General features: G+C 45.5%; 1 protein-coding gene across 3 annotated transcripts in view; it reads right to left on the bottom strand.

The window, feature by feature from the left end:
• UBXN11 (UBX domain protein 11) overlaps positions 1–12,581 on the bottom strand; it is a 422,469-nt gene that overhangs the window by 140,664 nt on the left and 269,224 nt on the right. For all 3 annotated transcript variants that reach the window (XM_085647748.1, XM_085647749.1, XM_085647750.1), the window contains one exon: positions 6,232–6,449. In XM_085647748.1, the coding sequence (XP_085503874.1) occupies positions 6,232–6,449 (218 nt within the window). The remainder of the gene's footprint in view (positions 1–6,231; positions 6,450–12,581) is intronic.

Here is a 12,581-nt window from a genome sequence, read left to right as displayed (position 1 = left end):
CGCAGGAGTTTGCGGATAGCAAAGAAAGTTCTTAAAATCACTGGTTCGTTAATATGACAGTCTGAAGGCACCCTCAGCAAGAAAATTGGATTTGTACGCAATACTACCGAATCTGGTTTGAACTGTAGGAAAAAGGTGGATTTATTGTAAATGCATGAATGTCACGGACGCGACGTGAAGATGTTAGCGCCCGAAGAAAAGCCACCTTCCATGTTAGATACTACAACTCGACCTTGTGAATCGGTTCGTACGGTGGTCTCATTAGTTGAGCCAATACGATGTTCAGATGCCACAATGGAGGAGGGCGTCTAACAGGAGGAAATTTGCAAAATAACCCCTAGACGAATTGATGGATAATCCTTGAAGAACAAAGGGAAGTTGAACCATCCTGACGGAAACGGAAAATTGCCGCCAGAAAAAACCCCTAAAGGTTGCATGAGAGAAACCGGAGTTAGCTAAATGCAAGAAGAACGGTAACAATTGTTCTGGTGTGGAGTGAAAACGGGTGCACCCCATTAGATGCACACCAGTGGAGAACCCTTTTCCACTTTAATTTGTACGTTTTCACCGTAGAAGGAGCCCTCGCCTGAGCTAAAATGTCTCTACAGTCCTGTGGAATATCCAAATGGGCAAATTCACAGTGCTCAGGTTCCAAGCTGATAAGCTCAGTGAGGAGGGATTCAGATGACACATTTTCCCCTTGTCCATCGTGAGTAGATCTGCACGAGGATGTAGAATGATTGGTTCGCATTGAGACAGTAGGAGTAGTTCTGAGAACCATGCCTGCCGAGGCGAACGGGGGGCTATAGAAGTAGATGGCAAGGTTGCCTCCGCATCTTCCACAGAAACTCGAGGTACGAGTGGGATTGAGGGAAGAAAAAAAAAAAAAAAACGTAGTCAAACAGATCATACCAGTCCATCAAAAGGCATTGCCCAGAGATCTTTTGTGGGGATGCCAGCTTGCGTAATCTCGGCATTTCCGGTTCTCTAGTGTGGCAAAGAGATCCAGCTGTGGGCGACCCCATCGTTGAAATATCCTCTCTAGAGTTGGTTGATGCAACTCCCATTCGTGGGTCGATGAGGAGGACCTGCTCAGGGAATCCGCCAGGATATTGGATACCCCCGGTCGATTAACTGCTGCATATCGTGATGCGATGGTTGACAGACCAATCCCAAATCGACTGAGCTAGTCGAGACCGTTTCGGAGATTTTATCCTGCCCTGCTTGTTTATATAGTGCATGCAGGTTGTATAGTCTGTCTGTATCAGGACTGATTCTCCTTGGATTAAAGGATGAAAAGCTTTGAGAGCCAGCAATATATAGCCATGAGATCCAACCTGTAGAAGTGCCAGGTTTTTTGACATATTGACCATTTTCCTTTTATTGATAAAACCTCCAAAAGAGCACCCCATCCTTCCAGAGAGGCGTCTGTTATTGTCATGTCTGGTACCATTGTCAGAAAAGAAATGCCTTCCGTTAGATTTAACGGTTGCGTCCACCACCTTTGCGCCAACTTCATCCGATCTGTGACGTTTACAACATCGTTTAAAGAACCTGTAACCTGGCGTTCTTGGACATCCAGTACTCCTTGGATGGGGCGTGTCTGTAATCTGTAATGAGGGATCAATGCAATGCATGATGACGCCATTTTCAGAAAGGACTTCAATATTCTTACAGAAACGGGTCTTTTGGATCTGATAAGGGTTACCAGTCGGAGAACTTTTTTTTTTTTTTTTTTTGAAGACGGTCTTGGGAGAGAAGTGCCCTTGCTGACACTGTCTAAAGTTGCTCCCAGAAAATCCGTGCGATGAGAAGGCAGTAGATGGGACTTTGTGGTATTTATGGAGAGCCCTAAGGCGCGAAAACACCTCCTGTCAAAGATGTGTGTGTTGTAGAAGTTGAACTTTCGATTGTGATTTTAGGAGATAGTCGTCCAGAAATGGAAAGATCTGAACACCCTGGAACGTAGGACGCTACCACAGGGGCTAGCACCCTTCTAAACACTCGAGGGGCCGAGCGTAGTCCGAATGGTAAACTTTGAACTGGAAAATCCCCTCGATCCACTCGAAAACGAAGAAATTTCCGATGTTGTCGTAGTATGGAGATATGTAAATATGCATCTTGGAGGTCGATTGTTTCCATGAAATCTCCTTGTGAAAATAATCGCAAGATCTCTACATGCGTTCGCCTACGAAAAGAATGTTTCTTTAGATACCTGCTGAGAGCCCTCAGATCTAGAATGGGCTTCCATTCCCCCTTCCTTTTGGTGATAAGGAAGAATCGGGAATAAATCCTTTCCCTCTTTTGAAATCTTGGTACTACTCCTATGGCTCCCTTGTGTTATAGAAATTGAATTTGTTGTAACAGTTCTTTGATATGAGCCGGTGGCAGTCCGGTAGGTGGTGTGGGTGGAGGGAATTCGATGAACTCCAAAGTGTGACCTCTTTCTATAATTTCCAAAACCCAACGGTTCCTTGTATGGAGGACCATTGAAAATAGTACCGATAGATTCGATCTCCAATTTTCTGGGACTGATGGAAGTCATGTCTCTTAGGAGTGTAACCCTTGTAAGAGGATTTTCCTCTGTAAGTCTTGGAAGACTGCTGTCGAGAAGTTTGCTGTTGGTTAGAGGAATATCGGTTTGAACCCTGGTTATAAGGTCGATATTGATTGATTCCTCTTCGAAAATTAGAGGAGGTGCCGCGTCCGCGTGCACCCCGAAAGGGTTGTTATCAAAATTGCAATGTGCCCAGAGAGCGAGCAGTATCTGTATCTTTCTTTATCGATTGGAGAGCTTCATCCACCTGATCTCCGAATAAAACCTCTTCTTCTTCGTCATATGCCATGGTCTTTGACGGTTCCGGCAGTTGCTCAACTAGTGTTGACATATTCGCCCATACTCGACGGTCCTAACGACCCAGGATGGCCAAAGCATTAGCCGCTCTCACCATGGTGGAAGCCATCGAAGAGAATTTTCACCCTATGGCATCCAAACGACATCTACCACGATCAGGTGGTGCAGTGATCGTAGATGCAGGGTTTCTAGCCCGGCGTTGCGCTGCCTGTGTGACTACAGAATCTGGCTTCGCTTGACCAGTGAGGCACGCTGGTGCTCCTAATGGTGATTTGTACTTTTTCTCCAATCTAGGCACCCGTGCTGGAAGACTATGAGGCCTCCATAATCTTTTTTGCCTTCCTCCCCAATAAATTCGATTATAGGGATTGTATGTGTTTGTTTAACAGGCTGATCTTTGAAATCGTACAGGAAATAATCCTTCGTTAATTCGAACGTTAGTGCTGTCCTATCCCTTAACTGGTGGAACTTGCATATCAACAGGTGGTGAGTCACCAGGTAGCACCGGAGAGGGAGATGGTGTTTGGGCATGATAGTTATCCCACTCCGCCATACCATCATCATCATCATCATCGAGAATCTCACCATCCTCCCTGTCCTGAGGAATTTCTTCTTCTTCTTCAGTATCATGAGGAAGTATTGTCCGAGTTGAAGAATGTCCCAGCGGTACTGTAGGTATTACCACAGAAAGTATTGGAGCCGGTACCGGTTCCGATATAGTTGTTGGCACCACTGGAGTAAGCGGAACCACAGACACTTGTGGTGATAAAGGAAAAACCGCCGATTATAGTTGTCACGACCGATTCAGCTAAACTTTCTTCTGAATCTTGATCTGAGTCAGTGGTAAAACAATTGTGAAGGAAGGCGGGAATCCTCCACCGATATAACCTCACCCGACATATCTTGTCAAGTACTCGGTGGTAATGGTAATAAAGGAACAGCAGCAAAGGACGAAGTAGTCGCTGTATATGTCGAAGAGATTTGGATTTTTAATGACCTCTGTGCAGAAGTAGTTTTTTTTTTTTTACCGATGAGACTGCAGTCGACGGGCTCTGAGGCATAGAAGGCTATTGAAGAGATCTTTGTAGACTGAATCGTCGACGGAACCATCGTCGACAGAACCACCATCGAAAGATTCATTGCCGACGGAACCATCGTCGACGGAACCATCGTCGACGGAACCACCGTAGACGGAACCACCGTAGACGGAACCACCGTAGACGGAACCACCATAGACGGAACCACCGTCGACGGAATCATCGTCGACGGAATCATCGTCGACGGAGCCACGGTCGACGGAGCCACCGTCGACGGAGCCACCGTAGACGGAGCCATCGTAGACGGAATCACCGTAGACGGAATCACCGTAGACGGAGCCATCGTCGACGGAGCCATCGTCGACGGAGCCATCGTCGACGGAGCCATCGTCGACGGAGCCATCGTCGACGGAGCCACCGTAGACGGAGCCACCGTAGACGGAGCCACCGTAGACGGAGCCACCGTAGACAGAGCCATCGTAGACGGAGCCATCGTAGACGGAGCCATCGTAGACGATGAAGCCATCTTTGAAAAAAAACTGGAAAGTTGAAAAACCTCACTAGCCTGAGAACTATGTCTCGTGGGCGACACAGCAATATTCAAAGAAGAAGAAGTGGCAGATGTCATAGTCAGAGACATTTTCTTCTTTTTAAGGAAAGGAGTAGGTAACTCCTGTACACTACTGCGTTTTGAGGCTGTGTCGGAACGGCCAGAAGTAAAGTTTTCTACCTCAGAAAATTACTTCATCTTTATCCTTAAGTCTCTGGAGCCACAACAAGAGACGGCCTTCCCTGTCTTTCAGAGTTTTTGTAGAAAAAAAAAATTCTACAGAATTTACATTCACCCACTTCAAGGTAGGGTAAAGACAGTAAATACACTTACTGTGTGGATCTTTTGAGAATAACGTAGCTTTCCACAAAAGAACAAGGTCTAAACAAAGACTTCTTACTTGAAGTCATCCTGAAGAGAAAAAACTGAGCAGAGCTCAGGGAGACTCCCTTTCACACGACGTGCGGTAGAAAATCTGAGGTGAGGAGCTCTGAGGAGAAGGTTCTAGAGAGGAGCTGGCGCCTGATTGGCCGGAGTTCGGACTAACATAATGACAGAGATAGACTACGAATGTCTTTTTTCTCTTTCCATGTATCTCTATGGAAATTTCATATAGGGACATTCTTGATGTTGTTACTTACTTATATCTCTGTTTTATATGATTACTTATGTATATGTATATATATATATATATATATTATGGCTGTATATATTGCTATATTATTTACCGTGGGACTCCCACTCCGACGACGGGGAATATTCAAGCATGTGAATCTATGAAAGACACCCCAATACTGGAGAATAACAAAATCAGAGAGCTTCACAGCTAGCAGAGGTATGAAGCAGTGCACAAATGGTCCAATAAAATACACTATACACTACAGCATTAATATCATCATAGGCTTGACTGCTGCGGTATCACCACCACTGTCTCCACAGGCTTCTTGCTTACACTGTCTGCACCCATTATGTTCTACACAATCACTCCCACAAAATGCACTGCTTCACAATCTCCTCAAACTGCACTATGCTACCTTCTACACAGATTTCACTGTTGCACCACGATTCCCAGACTGCACTCTTACACCATGTGCAGAAACTGTGTATTGTATGGTATGGTATGGTATGGTATGGCCATGCCTAAGAAGTGCACTCTTGCATCATTCCAGAAAATGCACTGTTGTTTCTTCCTTAGAGATAGTGCTGCTGCATTCTCAGATTGCCCTGCTGAACCATCCCCCAAAACTACTCTATTCTCACAGGCAAGACAAAAATGATGGATGGAAAACCTGGATCAATCTCAGCCACTGGTAATTATTCTGAACCACATTTTTCACAGGGGTTTTGGCCAATATGTGCCATTGCAGATGCAAATTTGGCTGATATGTGCCATTGCAAATGCAAATCAGCCTTCATTCTACCCCACTACCGAGCAGTCCTGCTGCTGGGAAAGGTCCCGCAAAACAGGCAAACAAGCAACGCAGACATATTCTGGCCTTCTGAGTGCCGATCGAGTTCAAAGGCACAGCCAATCGAGGAACCTCAACAGAGAGAATATCCCACACCACATTCTGCAACATCCCCACATAGTGCATTGCTGTACCAGATCCACCGACTGCATTGCTGCACCATCCACACATAAGGCACCTCTACACTATCACCACACACTGGATTGTTGCACAGCCCTTACAGACTGTCCTTTGCTAGTGCTCACTCCTACTAAGTATATTTGTAAGGGAAGCCTGAGCCAACATTAAAAGTCCATGCATAACCATAATGCACCTTTGTACCTGTGTGGAGCGCTCCTCATAGGACCGGAAGGGGCCCCCAAACATGACCATCCCATTCTGATAGAGGGTGAGTGGGATCGGATCAGGCTGTCTTAGCCTGGCTCCACCATCCGTGTGCTCAATCCGTGACTCTCCTTCCCCAGCAAGAGCGTTTAAATCCTTCAAATTTTCTAGTACTACATCAAAATTCATCACAAAGCTTGAGGGCATAGAATCTCCTGTAAAACAGAGAACAAGGAGAGATAAGGTTTGACCAATAGTATAACTCTGTGCCTCTTCACTGGGTACATACAAGCCCTGAATATTATGGTGGATGTCTATAAGAACTGGCACACCACCTACTTCTTCAGACAGTTTGCTTAAATGACAATCTCTTCTTTGGTGATAGATTACCTAGAAGCAAAGCTTAGGTGATCAAGACCTAGGCCAGTGAGGAAGGGAATCTTGAGACCTGCTCTGTGAGGAAGAGGTTCCTCCTAATGGCTTGTTGTATGAGGAAAAGTGTCATCTTAAGACCCTGGCCTTTGTGGAACAATGTTCACTTGAGATCCCGGCCATGAAGAAGGCCAGTAAGACCTTAATTTTTGAGAGACCTTCGAAAACCTGGGGCTGATGTACTATTCCAAATATGCAAACCAGGTATGGGAAACTTGCATTTTGACTTGTTTGCAAAAGGGAATGGAATTTGTAATGCGAACTATCTATTGACAGGTAGCATCACAAACTGTATACTCACAGGGGGTTGCGAAAGGCTCTGCCTAAATAATATAATTTAGGTAAATCCCAATTTTCCTCCCTCTGTGACTGGCTAAGAATGCTATTATATAGTATGGTATTGTCTGTCATTGTATAGTATGGTATCTCATTGTATAGTATAGTATGTCATTATATAGCATAGTATGATCTGTCATTGTATAGTATGGTATAGTATGTCATTATATAGCATTGTATGATCTGTCATTGTATAGTATGATATGGTATGGAATGACCTGTCATTGTATAATATGGTAGGGCCTGTCATTTTATAGTATGGTCTGGTATGGTATGGTATGGCCTGTATTTCTATAGTATGGAATAGCATGGTAAGCCCTATCTTCATATAATATGTTATGGCCTGTTATTTGTATAGTATGGTTTGGCGTCTCATTGTATAGTATGGCATGGCCTGACATTGTAAGGTGTGATATGGCCTGTCATTGTATAGTATGGTATGACATGGTACGGCCTGCAATTGTGTAGTATGCTATGGTAAGGCCTGTCATTGTATAATAAGTGATGGTGTGGCCTGTCATTGCATACTATGGTATGATATGGCCTGTGTTAGACCTGTCAGCCCTTTGGGTGGTCCCTCCTCATCATTATTTATTTTGTCCCACTTCTGCCTCTAACCCTGTTATAATTTTTCCTTTTTGGGAACCACCAGACTAGTTAGTGTTGATGCAGGGTCAGGGAGCCATTTTCCCTACCCCTGGAACTTCTGTCTGAGGGCCTGAGACACAAAATGGTGGCCACCCATTGTCACCTGTGACATAACCAGAACTCACTGGAGGTTTCTAGAACCTTCTGGAACATTCTAGAATCCTGGGATAGTGGGAGGCAGTTTTAGAATGTTGGGAGGCCATCTTAGAGAGGCAGTTGGCATCTGACTGGAGAGGAGAGAGGACAGAGATAGAAGGAGGTCGGAGTAAGGCAGCAGGGGTGGAAACCAGTGCTTGGAGTGGGGTCCAGAAACCCGCCCTTGATGCTAGTCCCTACTGACCAAGCCCAGCCTAAAGCCCTGTGTGGGACCAAGACCAGAAGAACCATCTTAAGGATCTGAACATTTGGAACAGGCCTTAAAGAGGAAGAACAGCAAGCTCCTGACCTGTTCAACGGTGTCCTCCTGAAGTCCTGACGTCGAGAAGCCTGGAGACCTGGGGCCTGAGGTAGAGAAGCGGCGCTGACAGAAAGCAGACGTCGTACCCGGAGCCGCCAGAGGTCGAGTGAGGGCGCCGACAGAGGTCGTGGAGAGGCGCCGGAGGTCGAGTAGGGAGTCACCTGAGGTCGAGTGAGGGCGCCGACGGAGGTCGTGGAGAGGCGCCGGAGGTCGAGTAGGGAGTCACCTGAGGTCGAGGTGAGGCGTCGACGGGGGAGTGAAGTCCGCCCACCGGAGTCGCCGGAAACTGAGGTGAAGCGCGCCGGAGGTCGGGAGTGGAGATCGCACTCCGGAGACACCCGGAAGCGGGGAGACCGTGTCCCTGCGACGCCGGAAGGCGACATCGAACCGAGGCCGCCCAGCGACATCGAGTCGAGGCCGCCCAGCGACATCGATCCGGAGCCGCCTCACGGCGTTGTCACGGCGCCGAGCGGAGCCGATCGTTGAGGAAGGGACAGTAAGTGGTAGAGGGGGCGTCTAAGGCCCCGTGGAGCCCTAAAAGACCATTCTAGGGGCTAGAGGGTTGTTAGGACCAGCCTGGGAGTGCCAGGGGTGAACTGAGACTGGTACAGTGACCTCCGTAAAGGGCTGTGTAGTTTGGAGGGCCAGATCTTTAGGTTACCCTTGTTCTGCCTCAGCTTAAGCCCCAGCCTTGACCAATCTAGGTGGGACACCCCCATGCTACCCAAATGACCACAAGCTGTATATGGGCAAAGTAAGACCAAGTTACCTCATGAAAGTGATCTGATCTGTAACTGTCATTGATTGCTTTACCTTATTTATTGTCTTCCACTAATTTATTCTTGCACTGTATTTATTGTCTGACTGTATTTATTTGCTAACTGTATTTATTGCACCTCTATTTATTCCTTGCTTAACTATGACCTGAACCTATTTGTTGAAACCTCGAAGTAGTATTGTTTATTTGACCTGCTCTTTTGAAGGAAAATCCTATTGTATTGTATTTATGATGTGAAGCCTGCAACTAAGAGAAAATAAGATAAAGACATATATATTTTCATCTTGACTTCCATAATTTTTACGGTGTAGTGTCGTTTTTGGAACGGATGAACGCATGGTTATTGTGAGGGTGTGACGTACACTTAACACGGTGCCTGACCCCCAACCGCTCGAGCCAAGCTACCATTGTGCTGGGAACCTGGTGACTGCTAACCCGGTTGCCCGGTTTCCAACAGCCTGTCACTATAGAGTATGGTATGCTTTGCCCTATCATTGTATCCTTTCATTTGGACTGCCATTTTATAGAATGGCATGGTCAGTAATTGTATGGGTATGGTATGGCCTGTCATCATATAGTATAATAGGGTATGACCTGTCATTGTATAGTATGGTATGCACTTTTGGTGTTCAGTATAGTATGGCCTGGCTTTGTATATTATGGCATGCTGTGGTATGGTCTGTAATTGTATTGTGTGGTACGGAATGTTATGGCCTGTCATTGGATAGTATAGTATTGTATGGTATGATAAGGCCTGTCATTGTATAGTATATTATGGTATGGCCTGTCATTGCATAGACTGGCACGGTATGGCATGATCTGTTATTGCATAGCATAGTATGCTATCTTGGTCTGTCAATGTATACCATAATATGGCCTGTTATTGTATAGTAAGATATGCCTCTTATTGTATGGTGTGGCCTGCCACTGTATAGTATGGCATTGTGCGACCTGTCATTGTAAAGTATGGTAAGCACTGTCATTGTATAGTATAGTATGAAATGGAGTAGCCTGTCATTGGATTCTGTGGTATGGTATCATATGGCCTGTCATTCTATAGTATGGTATGGCCTGTTATTGTACAGTATGGTGTGGCCTGTCACTGTATGGTATGGCCTATCATTGTATAGTATGTTATGGTATGGCCTGTCATTGTGTGGTATGGCCTGACATTATATAGTATGGTATGAGTTGGTCTGTCATGGCATAGTATGGCTTGTGATTGTTTAGTATGGTATGGTATGGTTCCACAGTGTACCGTATAGTATGGCTTTTCATTGTATATTATGGAATGTCATACTATGGCCTGTCATTGTATACTATGATACTTTCTGCCATTGTACAGTATAGTATACAAGGTCATTGTATAGTACAAAACAGTGAGCCACAGAGAGTCACGAAGGAGAGGGGGAGAAGGCGGCGGCGGCTCTGGCAGCTCCGGTACCGCAACTGAGCACTACGAGCACCGCGGGCACTGCATTGTGTGCTTAAGTTGCTTGAGCTGCGGGAAACAGGACTACAGAAACCGCGGAGCTACAGAACTCAGTAGAGTTTGTCAGCCAAAGGGACCTTTGGGGGAGGGTGAGGCCACACGGACAACATGGAGGTCGGAAACCATTGTACAAAAAATATTACTGGAAAGTACAACATTTGAAAACTGGGGCATAAAAATAAAACCCATCAACACACCCGGTTATCCAGCACTACTAATACAGTGGCAAGGGGGTAGACGGACAACAGAACGGACCACTACCTCTAAGTCAATACTGAGAGGGACAAGGGGTCCCTCGCCGGTCACCATGAGGCAGCCACAGGATTCAGGGAGACATCACCCGAATCATTTACATCAAGGCTCTTGCCATGAAGACTCAGGATGGCCCATGAGGGTAGTCACCAACCAAGTAATAAGCAACTGACAGAATAGCAGGTATAATTTGTCAGAAGGTGAAATAAACATTACGGATATGCTCATGGAACATCAATGGGCTAAACAGCAAGCTGTCAGACCACGCCTTCATGAATTATCAAAAGTCATTCCATATCATTGCTTTCCAGGCGACATGGATGACGGATTCACCACAACTACAAGGATATTTACGCTTCTATGCACCAGCCCTCAAAAGGGCAAGATTTGGTCATCTGCAGGGAGGCCTGGTGATCTACATAAATAACATCTGCGCAAATTCAGTCCATTCAGTGGCCTTAACAAAACCAGAATCCATCGCTATAAAAATCTCCACCATAAAGGGGCCATCAGGGAATGGGCAAAAGGATATAGTAATAATAAACACGTACATACATCCTAACAGGAAATCTAACGATGCAAAACAGCTGGCCAACTTCGTAGAGTTATGCAGGAGCGAGGTCAATACACCATATATGATACTGACAGGAGAATTTAATTTACATCTACTTGGCCCATCGAAAGCGGAGGACGTTACTATACATAACCAGATATGGAACATCCCGCCACAGGGTACCAATTCATCAGTAGCTCCCTCAAAAATCAGCCAGCGCCTTATAGAGGATCTTGAACATCTCATGCTTAGAGCAGCGAATGGCAGAACTATAGGTGATATACCCCCTGCATTCACCTATCAATCATCAACAAAAAACTCAATGCTGGACTATACCTTTGTGTCCCTAACTCTCTTTAATGAAATTTTCTCATTTAGTATGGGCGACAAAGTTCATAGCGATCACCAGCCCCAGGAACTTATATTGCGCACAAATATCCCAAGACTAATGAAATGGAAGGGCCTACCAGGCACAACCACTATAATCAACTTTAGGAAAATACATTTCACGCAAGCAACGCAAGACAACTTCCGGGAAGCTGCTAAATTTCTATTTGAATCACGGGAAGGGGACAACGAAATAGAGAGATGGATAAATTATGCATATGCCCTGGCAATATCTTTCTCCGCCCCAATTAAATCTAAATCACAGCAGGGTTATAGAGGACACACTAACTTCACCATGCCGCAAAAGAGCAAGATAAAATCCATCAAAAATAGTATTAATTACTCCTTGTGGCAGGTTTGCCGGTCTCCAACCAACATCACAAAACTAGCTGAATTGCGACAGCAGAAAACACGGCTGAAGCAAGCAATTTCAGAAGCCAGGCATGATAATGAGGATATTCTATGGGCGAAATTGCATGTGGACTCTAAGTTAAAAAACAGTGCGAGATTCTGGGAAACAATAAAAAGATTCACCCATCCGATGCACGAGGGTCTGTCTTCAAATATATCCGAGGAAGACTGGGCCACTTATCTTGGAAATCACTTTCATCAAGAAAAAACCTTATTGCACACAGAAACTAGCATGGATTCAACACAGTGGCCTATCACCCTGAAGCATTAATCCAACGAGGGAAATGCAATACCAGAGGTATTGAAGGAGAATCACCGGGATTCACACCCTTAAATGATTACATAAAATCAATCAACAATCACATCAAGAAGGGAAGGCAAGAAGGGGCACCGGGGCCCAATGGAATTCCACCTGTGCTTTACAAACAAGACACAGAATATTGGGCGAAAGCACTCAGTCCTCTGTTTATGGAAATAAGAACAACCGGCCTACTCCCTCCATCCTGGCGGACTTCGATAATTTCACCAATCTTCAAATAAGGTGACAAGACTCAGCCTAAGAGTTACCGGTTAGTTGCTCTCCTGGACAATGAGGCAAAAT

This window comes from Triturus cristatus, chromosome 3_2, assembly GCF_964204655.1.
Source record: "Triturus cristatus chromosome 3_2, aTriCri1.1, whole genome shotgun sequence".
In the NCBI taxonomy this organism is placed as follows: domain Eukaryota; kingdom Metazoa; phylum Chordata; class Amphibia; order Caudata; family Salamandridae; genus Triturus; species Triturus cristatus.
This window is presented reverse-complemented; position numbering and strand designations above follow the sequence as displayed.